This window comes from Gnatocerus cornutus, chromosome 10, assembly GCF_029298725.1.
Source record: "Gnatocerus cornutus isolate USDA-ARS CGAHR chromosome 10, icGnaCorn1.1, whole genome shotgun sequence".
NCBI lineage: Eukaryota > Metazoa > Arthropoda > Insecta > Coleoptera > Tenebrionidae > Gnatocerus > Gnatocerus cornutus.
Genome location: NC_142242.1, coordinates 2,019,024 through 2,031,738, shown reverse-complemented (window position 1 = coordinate 2,031,738; position 12,715 = coordinate 2,019,024). Strand labels below are relative to the sequence as shown.

At 36.9% G+C, this 12,715-nt stretch overlaps 2 protein-coding genes across 3 annotated transcripts; both read right to left on the bottom strand.

The window, feature by feature from the left end:
- Positions 1-694: 694 nt before the first annotated feature.
- On the bottom strand, positions 695-4,842 carry LOC148167072 (uncharacterized). 2 transcript variants are annotated; one of them, XM_088047597.1, is made up of 9 exons: positions 4,709-4,842; positions 3,478-3,755; positions 3,379-3,432; positions 2,545-3,337; positions 2,003-2,500; positions 1,778-1,950; positions 1,536-1,727; positions 1,226-1,489; positions 695-1,178 (listed from the first exon to the last, which is right to left on the bottom strand). In XM_088047597.1, the coding sequence occupies exons 1-9, from the start codon at positions 4,779-4,781 to the stop codon at positions 792-794; spliced, it is 2,712 nt and encodes a 903-aa protein (XP_087903723.1). In that variant the 5' UTR covers positions 4,782-4,842; the 3' UTR covers positions 695-791. The 2 variants fall into 2 exon arrangements, with proteins under 2 accessions (XP_087903723.1, XP_087903724.1); XM_088047598.1 differs by having other exon boundaries at positions 2,545-3,328.
- A 1,377-nt stretch (positions 4,843-6,219) lies between these two features.
- LOC148167071 (prolyl 3-hydroxylase 1-like) lies at positions 6,220-12,260 on the bottom strand. Its single transcript, XM_088047993.1, has 9 exons — positions 11,767-12,260; positions 9,654-9,797; positions 9,422-9,602; positions 9,249-9,374; positions 9,063-9,199; positions 8,912-9,013; positions 7,138-7,498; positions 6,760-6,953; positions 6,220-6,707 (listed from the first exon to the last, which is right to left on the bottom strand). Exons 1-9 carry the CDS (start codon positions 12,196-12,198, stop codon positions 6,522-6,524), a joined length of 1,863 nt encoding a protein of 620 aa, XP_087904119.1. The 5' UTR covers positions 12,199-12,260; the 3' UTR covers positions 6,220-6,521.
- Between the last annotated feature and the right edge of the window lie 455 nt (positions 12,261-12,715).

The window sequence follows — 12,715 nt, the reverse complement described above, 5'->3', positions numbered from 1 at the left end:
TAAAAAAAAGGCGAAGACAAATGTGTACAAACGTGGATTACTTTTTTAAGACGGTTGATAATAATTTATGTAATTAGTATTCTGGCTCTGTTTAGTTTTTCTTACGATAAAAAAAAAATCTCAATTTTAATCGACTTACAAGGTAAATGAATGATTTTCGCTTAGTTGGGCTTTGAGGATTCGAAGAGCATAATATAATTTTATCAAAACATTATAGTCTTACCTAACGACGTGTAAAACGTTTTTTGGCACGTTACGTGATTCAGAATTGGTTCAAGAATAAAAATAAAACGAATGAAAATATACTGTTTTATTTAATCACTTAACCTATGTCTTCTTACAATTGTTACACATTCTTCTCTGATTGAAAAAAAAGATGATAAAATAAAAACTAAGTTATTCACTACAAAGTCGATTATTTGTACATAAATAATATACACATTACTAAAATTAGAAACACTTGTCATAAATTTAGTAAAGCTGGTAAGGAATTGTACATCTGGTGTCAAAAATACATATAACCCACTCTCTTTGAAATCGATTTCTGAATGAACACTCCGATTGCAAGAACTCTTAAATGCGATCAACACACATGGCAGGAGACTATATAAGCGTGGCTGACTATTGTCCGTGCACTTCACATCAGTCCAGTAAGAAGATTTGCGACAACATTGGGAAAATTTTGAAAGAACAACTCGAAAACGATGTCGCGTTGACGTTCTTCAACGTCGAGAGTCTTTTGCAGAGAGTTCTGCACGTGAGGGCTTAAAACTTCGTCCTCGGCGATCGGTTCAACTACCTGGAACCGGTGCTTGATTAGTTTCTGCTAAAGCGTTTTCCACCAGACGCTTATGTTTTCCGACCAACTCTGGGAGGTCATAAGCTATGGCAACATCTAGCCTGTTAATAGGACATCCTCTGAAATATGTACATGTAGCTGAAAGCTGTTGGAACTCGTACAACGCGTTCAGCTTGAAAAAATCTTTATAAACGTCAGGATCTGGGAGATCGTAACGCGAGATATTTGTAAGAGTGGAAAGTCCTTCGTAAATGTGGTAATCTTGAGGGTGCTCTATAATCGTATCAGCCACTTGTTTGCGATTGCCAAAGACCGATTTATGATTATAATAAGTGGTTAAATAACAATCAACCATTTTGGCGTGGTTTCGCACACGTACCTGTAAAGACACAAATTAGATTTTGCTTACAAAGTTCTTGGTCTAACCGCAAATCTACGTGCGCTGGCAATTTTATTTTCGATGCGTTTATCAATAGCTGATCTTAAATCCCTCAAAAATGCTCTTTCTTGTGCTTGTAACAGCCTCGCTGGAGCCCACGATTCGTAAGCTCTTGACCACAAAGAAGTTGTGTACATGACTGGAGGCTGAGCGGATGACATCAATGGAGAAATATTCCAAATCAGAGCTCCTTGAACTCTCATGAGTTCTTCAGGTTTCACTTGATCAGCTTTATTTAAGATGATACGTGTCTGGAACGAAAGATCAACTCCGCATTCTAAACTCAAAAATAGTTACCTGATGTTCTCTTCCTTTTAACTGATCAAGAATAGCTTCGGTTTCAGGGCCGACATCTAATTTTGAAGGATCGTACACCAAAAAGATTATATCAGCCCTGTCAATAAACCATTGGCAAGCATCATTAAATGGAAATACGCGTGAAACTAGTTTCCGTACTTCCAAAATTCCAGGAATTTCTACTATGTTAACCTGCAATGACGTGGAATTATTTTTAGCACTCACCCAGAGATTTTAATTACTTTTTCTAACAGCTTGCTTGGCAGCCTCACACCTCTGAGTCTCTCTTCTAGACCTTGTCCAAATTTCTGAAGACCAGAAAATGTAAAATCTGCCGCTAATTGCGTCCCATCCAAAACTTCATATTCGTCTCCGTACATTAAAATATTAAAATATGCAGGGGACGGCTCAGCTCCTAAATAAACGAAAATCTAACACAGTGTTATTAATTTATTTCGTGGAAATACCTGTTCGCAGGGACGTCTCATTGTACTCGTTATCCAACAAGTAGTTTATTATAGACGATTTTCCGCCACTCCAAGGCCCCATAAAGAGAACCAAAGGTTTCGAAAAAATCTCAGCATCCCCAAAATGCCTGTTACTCAGATCTCTGTATTTATACAATACTTCCAATGGTTTAATCGCATTTTCGTACAATTTCTTTAATTCTTTCAACGTAATTTCGGCTACTCTATTTATAATTTCTTCGACTTCGGACGCTTCTTCATCGAGTTTTAGTAGATGTTCGACGTGATTCCTGTCTCTTAAGTTACTTGGTATTTCAAAGTCAAGAGACAGGTCTTCGACGGGAGCAGGTTCACCCTCCTCCACACTCTGTCCTTCGGCACTTTCCTCACCTTCAACGCTTGGTGCGTCTTCTACACTCTCCTCCGTTGCGGCTACAGCTTCTTCACCTTCTGCTGGACTCTCTGCACTTTCTCCTTGAGATGCTTCGGCAGTTTCACCTGGAGACTGGAAATAGGCTTATTCTTCTCATTCTGATACTCACCTTCTTCAACTTCTTCTGGTTGAGCTTCGTCAGGAGTACTGTCGTCTTTTTCTGAACTTCTCTCATCAACGTTTCCAGCTGCCTCAGTTTCTGTACTACCTCCTTGTTCTTCAGCGTCTTCAGGACTCCCACTTTTGTTATCCTCTGTTGAGTCACTTTTAGTATCTTCTCCGGGTTCTTCGGCAGTATCTTGTTCTCCAGTGTCGGGTTCATCAGCTTGCTCTTTTGTTTCTGCGCTTTCAGCTTGTTGTTCTTCGATGCTTTCGCCTTGTTGTTCTTCGACGCTTTCACCCTGTTGTTCTTCGACGCTTTCACCTTTTTGTTCTTCGACGCTTTCACCTTGTTGTTCCTCAGCGCTTTCGGCTTGTGGTTCTTCGACACTCGCGGCTTCACCTTCTACACTTTCTCCACCTTCTTCTTCTTTGGCTTCCTCGGTTTCTTCATGAGCATCTTCAATGGCTTCAGTTTGTGATTCGGCTTCCACGCTTGCAGTGTCTTCAGCAGTATCCGGCTCGTCTCCTGTTTCTTGCGTTTCTGTATCTTCAGTAGTATCGGTTTCTTCCTGAGTGTCTTCAGTTTCTTTAGTTTCACCACTTTCTGGTTGAGCTTCAGCGGAATGAGCAGTTTCTGCCTCAGCAGGTTGCTCCTCCGCTTCTATAAAGTGTTCCGCTACACCTTCAGTGGTATCTTCTTCAGTTTCTCCTTCAGCTTCTTCAGTCTTGTGATCGTCACCTTCTTCAGAAGCTGCAGGTTCTTGTTCATGTTCTTGACTCTCAGTGTCTTCCTGCGTGTCCTATTTTAAATGTTATAGAATGTAGGTTTGGTTGTACTTACCGTTTCTTTAGCATTTTCAGTTTCTGTTCCTTCAGCGCTTTGTTCTTGAGTGTCCTAGAAGGGATTGTTAGTTTTGGTTAGTGAAACTTTGGGATTTACCTCTTGGTCAGATTGTTGTTCGTCGGGGACGTTTTGATCGGCTTCGACGCTTTCGATGCTTTCAGTGCCTTCTTCGTGAGTGTCGTCTTCTCCTTCACCGTCTGGGTGATCGGAGTCGTCTGTGACTTCTACTGTTGGAACGTCTTCTTTACTGTCCCCAGTTTCTGGAGTCCCTAAAGTACCGGATTCTCCTGTTTCAAGCTCTTTCAGAGCTTTTTCGATATAAGGCCGGCATTCGGATTCGGAAGGACCTTCTGACTCTGCCTCACCTTGCACGCCTTTAAAAATAAAAGCACGGAAATAATTTAGACGCGGAATGATATAAAAATTTTGCTTGAAACTTTTTTGTCGGAGTAATTATGGATTCACTCTGATATTTAATCTGTTGGCAAAGATCCACAGAAACAGCTGTGTTCCTACATTATAGAATAGACGATTTTGAACTAGTTTGCTGGAAAATCGTGCCTTTAAAAGCCTATCCGGTGGCTTTCTCTTTCTATTTTTAGCTAGCAGGAGGAGAGCGGTGCTATTTCAAGGAAATTGGTGCGATTTTTGCTATATTTAGATCGATGTTTTAGTAGTGTTTTGCATTTAGCGAAATGTTCAAGATGAAATGCTTAGAACAAGGGCATTTACAGTGGAAATTGTTCAAACCACGGTCGGTGTCTGATCTAAATCCGTAACACAGTCTAGGGTAGCCTTTGCTGGCGATTTGCCGATGTCGTCAGTTGCAGTAGGTACTTGGCTACTTTTAGATCAGCGATTTTACATTTTTTTAATACTGATGCTACCTTTTCAATTTAAGAGATTTTATATTAAATTTCACCGTCGCTTCAGAACGCGGTATCAATTCAACCGATGCCAAAACCCGCACCCTTCAAATCTCAAACCTCCTTAAGATTTGTTTATAACAAATTCCGTTCAGTCTCCTGCAAGACTAAGCAATTCATCAATATCATCTTAAAATATTCGTATTTATAGAAATTAGTTTATTTGCGAAAATTTTTATTATTAGAAACCGGTATCGTCCAAAAATAACATATCATATTATATAGCACGAAAATGTATGGAATCATGGCTGCCATTCACATTATATAATTTAGGTAATATCGGAATTCACTATAATTTAACACCACCAAGATACAACTCAGAGGATTTTCAAATCACACATCACTTTATCAAAGAGATTTTTGAAAAAATTGCACTTTCCGTGGAACTTTTACTAACGTACCCTGCAAGGTAGTGGCGAGAAGCGAAACTCCAAGAAGCAGCAAAAGCCACGAGGACCTCCGGCAGACCTCCATGGCGTGTCTTCACTACACCCGTCACATTAACGTCTCGCACTGAAAACCCAGATTACGTTGGACCATCACATATCACTGCGACGCCACTCAGTGGCGTGCCAACCGCAATTCCCCGACATCCAAAAATTTACACCACACACCACCAAACGAACTTTCCACACACTATTAGTGCTGCTTCAGTTCTAATCATTCCAAGAGTGCCGAAATCTGGAGTTTTGGGGGGTGAAAATCTCCTGTTTTCATACAACCACGGAAATTCTGAAAGCTCTTCACCATGGGAAGAATCAGTAAAGCAGGGAGGCTCGTAAAATCAGAAAATATAGTTGAAGTTGTTTGGAGATTGTGAAGGAAAAAGAATGTCGGTTCTGGCTCAATCTTATTATAATTCGTGGAAATAGTAGTATCCAGTCTCTTCGAGAAAGTTTGAAAAATTCCTGCACCGCCACTGAGGGTTACGTGCCTGCGACGCTCGACGACGCTCTCCGAATTCAACAAGTTCCGCGCAATCTCTAAATGACTTAATCTAAGGCAAATGGATTATCAAGTCTCATTCAGCAAAGCGTCTTAACCCGCAGAGTTTGCTAATTTTAAAAAAAGCTGCTGGTGAATATGTCTCCTCACGCTTTGATTTTTTTGTCAATTGTGTGTCACTGTGCACAATCTGAGTGGCTTAAGTGGACTGTTTATTTTAAGTAACACAAGTAGAGAAATGTGGTCAGAAACCAGAAATTCTGTACGCAAATGCATTAAGGTGTATAAACAGTGTTAACGTAACTATTTAGAATTCTAACCATTCTTAATTCATGATAGAGCGTTTAGCGTAAAGTAATCTATATTTTTGGGGCAAACTCGTGAACGGTTATTTTTAGGAAAATTACAAATATTTATTTTAGATTGTTTTTAATTAATTCTATTGACTTTGAAATTCATTATTTTCCTGTTGGCTGGTAAAGAACAGACCTTAGGTCATAACAGAATTATCTTTTTTAGATGCTATAATTAAATTCGTAATTGACCATTAATTTTCTTTTTATTGCCCACTTTTCAAACTCGTTTCCTTTTAATCCGATCTTAAAAATAATCTCAACCTGAAATGATCTCAATATTTGATTCGATTTTTAATGTACTTGGCAGAATTTTGATGTTTCATTTTTGCACGCACACTTATTTTATTGCTGGTTAAGAATGACAGTAAAAATAGTTGGTAGTTGCTGCCACACTCAGCGTTTGGAGCTATTTTGAAAGTATGTCAATACCTTTCAATGAATCATGTTGGGGACAATTCCAAAACGAAAAAAAAAATACAAATACAATAATATTGCTAAACAATTTTCTTTCCACGTAAACTGAATTTCGTAATTTATTTAATTTGCGTACTTTTTTTGAGAACTGAATTATCTTCGCCGCAAAAAAGGTTCAATCAAAAACTGGATTAAACTTTGAACATTTATTTAACGAGGCATAGCAATGACTAGGACAGAATTGTACGTAATATAAATTGGTGACATTTTCATTTCTGATAATGATAATACTCTGTTAAGTACAAAAGTAAGTATTCGACTGTAAAGTTCCAGGCTTTGAAAATTGGACCCAATTGATCAGTCTTTACAGTTGAAAACTTGCGTTAAAAGCACAACCAAAATGAGGTATAAAACGGGCGGTTTCGACTGCAAAAAAAAAATCTAGTACTAAAATATCAGAGTCTTCAAAAAATGTTTCTAAATTCTCGAATTCTTCGTTTCATTTTTTTCGCATCTTTAAAACTTGCTGCGCCATGTCCCTCTCAGTTTCTTCATGTTGTGAGTCTTTCGTGAACCACATTGCAATAACATACCTCGCGCCTTTTCTGACGGCTCTAACTCCGTGAAGATTTTCGAATCCTGAAGAAAACCCAACCATTCTTCCACATTTGGGTTGAACGACTCCCTTTAAAGAAATCCAAGAAAAAATGGCAACGAAAGCAAACGAATTAAAATACCTGCACCTGCTCAGCTTTGAGATCCGCCGAAAAGATAAACTCGCCGCCTTCGAAGTCGTCATTTAAAAATATAATTGCGCTGTAGTCTCTCCATGTGTAGGCCGGCGGAGATTTCTCGCAATAGTTATCGTCAATTACCTGACAATTGTCTGCATGAATTGAATGACTTAAGTCAGTACGGTTGGTTGGGGAATCTAAAATTAAATTACATGATAAGAGATTTATTAGTGGGTTTAGATAAACTATACATGGGTGCGCAAAGTTGAGGGTCTACGTCATCAAAGGAGAATTTAGAGCGTTTGTATATGCAGCTAATATACGTCAAGGTATAAAAGGTTGCCCGGAGATTGAAAGAAAAAACAGTTTTTAATTACTTACCTGGAAGAGGTGATCTTCCGACCAGATGCGTGTAGGAAAAAAAGAAATTTTTCTCCTGTTTGAAAAACTCTTGTACCCTATTTTTGGCTCGTTCTGTCACCTCTAAGTATAGTTTTAGATATTTAGGATGTAGTAGACCAACGTAGACAAGTAAGGCAGCTCTATCAATCGTGAAACCTGCAAATTTTTCCATGATGGTGTGTGGTGACCTCTTGCCGTGGTATCCATCTCCCAAAATCGCAAACATTTTGGCTATCTCAACTAGCATTCTGCATTCTTTGCCTGTTGCCAAACCCTCAGATACGAATCTATTTGGACCTTGCAGCTGCTTTTCAGTCATAATAACCCGATACTTTAACGCCTGTAGAAAAAACATCAATTTAGATTTTTTCCCAAAAAGGCTATCAAGCCAAGCGGGTTTAGTAGCTAAGGAAATGGAAAAAAAGTTATCTAATCATCGAATCGTTTATTAACAAAATGAAGTACCTGTATAAATCCAAAACTAAAGAGTTAATATGAAAGAACACAAAATTCCCAACAAGCATAAATTGAAGATCAGGCAGTGCTGGCTTATTCAAGTAGTTTGGCCCTGCAAGTCAAAACCGGCGTTAATATCGACCACATGCTAATTGTTTAGCTCACAACATTCATGTAGGTGTAAAATGATTCGGACAAGACTCAAAGAAGAACAAATATGAAAGAATTAGTCTACTGAAATGTGGGAGGTGACCGATGGTTTATATTTTATCTGTAAAAACATACATGTAAATGATGGATTGTTTGGTTACTGCAGAATCGTAAAACACCCACAATAGTTTAGATTGACTCACCAAAATCTATTTACAGTTATGTAAATTTCTCTTCAGTCATATTTCAAAATACGAGGCGGTTCTGCGGGCGTCATTCTTTTTTATACGTTGCTTTCAACAGCACATTCTATTTCTGATTGTTGGTATTAGTTGTGTTAATTAGTACATACTAGTATGTTGCAACTGTTTAATGGATAATTTTCAACACTTCGACCAAACACATTTGCAGCAGCCAGTCGCGACGTGCAACGGCCATTTTTTTGAAACTCTTCCAGTTTACTCAAATTCGTAAAAAATCAAACTGGTAATTTCTTATTCTGATTTATTTGTAATTTGAACAAATACCGCCCCAACTCTAAGAACAAAGACTTGTTTTTACGACTGTTAACTAAAAAATGCTTGTTATCTTTAGAAGCGTATTTGTTTGAATAATCGACAACAATTGCTCCAAATTTTCGCTGGCTATTTTACTTCCTTTGATCTAATGAAAACTTAGACATGTTTATCTTGCTCTTTCTCTCTTATCGTATTTACGAGGTCAAATATAACACGATGAGTTATGAACGGAACGTTAAGTTTTTATAATTTTGTTGCAAAAATAATCTTAAAGCCATTAACCTTTTTTAGTTTTATTAAATATTATGATGGATCTTGTCTTAATTATTATCGAACTAAATTGAATAAACAATTCGAATAAAACTCGAGTTTTATTTCTCTCAAGAAAACCGTTAGATTTTCATAGATTTTTGAATGATGGCGCTTTGTACAGACGGCAGTTTTATTTTACACAAATTAAAAAATACCTGCGTTTAACATTTTCTAGTAGATACAAGTTAGTTGTTTGACCCACACAGAACTTACTCGAAACTTTTTCTTATTCAGGCAGCAACAGCTTTACATAACTGTAAACACAATCACAACTTACCCGCATTAAAGAAAATAATAGAAAAATACCTATTAACTACCTCAGCTGTATTTTCCTTGCGAACATCAAATTTAAATTCTTTGGCGATATATTTCAAAATCTGTCTTTCGTACATAAGTCTTTGTACATAATGCGCGGCTTCCTGAGGAACATTAAACTGCACATAATTGTAAGAATATTTTTTTACTTACTGGTCGGGGGAAAAACCATTCCTTTTCTGCTTTAGGTAGTTTTTTGTAATAGTCTCTGTTTTCGAGCATTGTTTCATCGTTGGGATAAAAGAGCAAATAGCTAGCAACCGCAGCACAAGCTGCTTTTAAGTTTCCCACTAAAACAACAAGAGTAGTAAAATTTCATAAATAGTTCAATCGACTTACTTTTAAAATACGCATACTGTAAGTAATGATAATGGCTCGGAAGTAAGTCATCCAGTTTCTTTCCGTTGAGTAAGTTGAGTCGACTAGCGCATTTTTGCTTGCATTTCAGACAATACGTAAAATGATCTGGAAAAAATCCGGTAATTAAATGAATGTAAGAAACATATACGTACTCGCAATCGAAGGGATGAAATCAGGATACCACCCTTGGTCAAAAGGGCCTTCACAAAGCGCCCTACATTCATCTTCAGATCGAAGATACAAAGCTAATGATTCTTCCATGTTTTGTACAACCCCATTCCAATCTTTTTTTTCATAAGCATCCTCACCATGGATATACAGATATACGTAATCCTGAAAAAACAATGTGGGTAATTTCGCATACTTAAATATATCTTTACTTACTTTGGCTTCGAAATTAACAACTTCGGTAATATCTACACCTTCTAAAGATGCGTAATGTTTCAAGTTCGCCGACATTATTTTATCTTCAGGATGAGCAACTAAATACGTAAAAGCTGCGGAAGCAGCTTTTTGGTACTCTTTATTCTGCAAGCAAACAAAGTCTTCAGATTTTTATTGCAAATATAGTGGTGTGACTGCAACTTCATTGTTTATAGCAACATAAAATTCCTAAGAATAGAACTAATTTTCGAATTCAGGTTGAAAACTGCCAAATAATTTTCTTCATAAAACAATTAAAATTGGAATTGCGTCTGGTGTTTACTATTGTACGTACGTCTGTGTTTCGATGCTTCGAATGTAACAGTTATGAATGACATTACAAGCAAAAATAAACAGTCGTAAACTATTTCCTTGGTAAAGACATCAAATTTGACTGAGTCCATGGAGGTTTTTACGAGTTTTATATTATCGGGTGTAGTATTACTATAAATTTTGTTGATGTAATTAAGTCCGCTTGTGCAAGAAAAAGCGAAGTTATGACAGTGGGTATTGTATCAAAGTTAGTTCGATCAAAGCGAAGACCGCAAAATGTCTGGAAACCATAAAATAACTATATTTTCCCAACCAGCGGTTTCCAACATTGTAGATCCTCTAGCCCAATGACGTCGGATTTATTTTAGTAAACGATTTCTGGGCAATGCGCCAAAATTTATTTGATCACCTGAAGTACCACCGGTGCTCTCTTTTGGCAAACTTTGCAAAAACTGCACCATAGCGCCACCTATCTTAAAGCTCTCGGCATTTATTGCAAATTTTACCATCTTTGGCATCCCAAAACTCTTGAGAAACCGTCGGGCAGCAACATGCCAAGAAGGCATTTTGGATGGATCTTATATGTAAATGTAAAAAGTGAGCGCAAGCTTCTATATATGCAAAAATAACCCAAACGCAGGCTGTAATATGTTCAGTTTTGGGTCCTAGTTCGATATTAATGTGACATTTTTTTGTTTGCTTGAATTTGTTTTGTTACATTTCCTTGTAACTTATTATATTTTGTGTTAGTAGTTTATAATAAAACGTGGTTAAAAAGGATTCTAGCTTATTACCAACATCCGGCCTCATGAGTTGATTAATTTTTTTGAGTCTCTACATTGATTTTGATAAATATAAACATAAACAAAATCTCAATTAGTACCATTCTTTAACAAAGGTGTAAACACTAAATTGTGTGTACACAGTAAGAATAACTGACACGGTCATAAACCAGAAAAACTAAAATTTCCGATATTTAACGCACCACGCCAAAACTGAGAAACCAATTTTCCTGTTGTTTTACTCAAGTTCATAAACAGTATAAATAACTTGGGTAGTAAAGCCTGAAATTTTAATTTACGACAAAACGCATTTGCGCGGTCTTATAATATAATCGAATTAAACAAGGAAGGAATAAAATACATATTATTGTTATGTCAGCAATTTTTTCGTCCTCAAATAATTGACCGGAATAAAAAGTTATCAAAGGAAAATTAACAGCAGTGGCAATGCCAAGGAAAGAAGAATACAAATGAAGTTTCCGGGTAATGAAGTCCTGCGGTTTTTCTCATTGTGTCTCAGTTTTATTGTTAGTATGACATCACCTCACAAGAAACGAACTGATTAAGAGTTCAAAGAGATATGTAAATGACACGCCACATCTGTGATCATAATAAAAATGTAAACACTAATCATGTTTAAACAGTTTTACGCTCCCACACGGTTTAATTAAAAGTGTTAAGTTTCTGATGGAAATGAGATAATCCTATTAATAGTAATTGACGGAAGTTCTATTAAATACTTATCAAAATATTTTCACGAAACAACAAATACACGATCTAATTTCGGTGTCTTCAGCAACACGGAAGAGAGGCGTTTTTTCCTATTTAAATTTTAATACAGAATAAACTTTTCCTTAAGTACACACATAAATAGAATGTTGGTAAAGCGTGCTTAAGATGAAAGTATGTTTACTGTACACCTGTGCCCAATATTGGTACAATATTGTAAAGAGCGTGGTCCGGCCGCAAGTCATGCAGTCAAAAATCTTGATTTTTTTAATAAAAATTTGCCACTTTACCTGAAAATAGCATATATGCAAATACTCGTACGGTTTCCGGCTCTGAAACAATTTTTCAGCCTCCTTGTTGATACTAAAGCTATCGAACATCTTCTTCTGTGTTTTTTTGCATTTAACAATGCATAAAGTAGCCTTTACGGCCCTCTCATAAAACAACAAATTATCGATGTCCACCGGATAAAGCGGGTCAGATAATTCCGCTTCTTCCTGGCACTTTATTCGACAAGTTTGAAGTTTTTTCGTATATTCCTTATACATCTGTAGCGCATTTTCAAAATGTAACACACACTCATCAAATCTATTATCTAAGTATGCTTCAACACCTTTTTCGTAAAGATACATGCATGATTCTGTTATGTTTTCACCATTTATAAGCACATGTGTCGCTAAACTCAACAAGAATACGTAAGTAACACGTGCGTACGCCACCATGCTTAAGTAATACACTGACTTCTGACTTAAGTGGTAGAAGATATGAGGCTGGGTATAACCCGGGCGCGCCGACTAATTGACGATGTAATCTGGTTCGAGCAGCATTTCGGGCTGTTGGAGCCGGTAAAATAAGCAATTAGGAGGGATTTTTGGGTCTTGGAAAAGGAAGCCACAGATGCTGGTAATTATAAAAACACAGTGCGCAACTTCCGAGGTTATATTATTGACCATCTGGACCACCAGCAAACAACGAAAGATCCGTCGCAAATTTTTATTGATAAATTGGTCTAGTCAAATGTGCACTTGACAGCAAAATATTTGTTTTGGCGAGATCTTTTTCTCTTTATTTTTGTTGTCTTTGAACACTCTTATGTTTGATTTAATGATAAATAAATGATAAAATGTAATATTTCAATGACATTTTTTAGAGAAACAAAATTTTTAGAGAGGATATCCGGTTTAGATTTAGATTAGCCCAAGAGTGGTCTCAAAAATCAGTTCTTTGAAGATTTTGAAG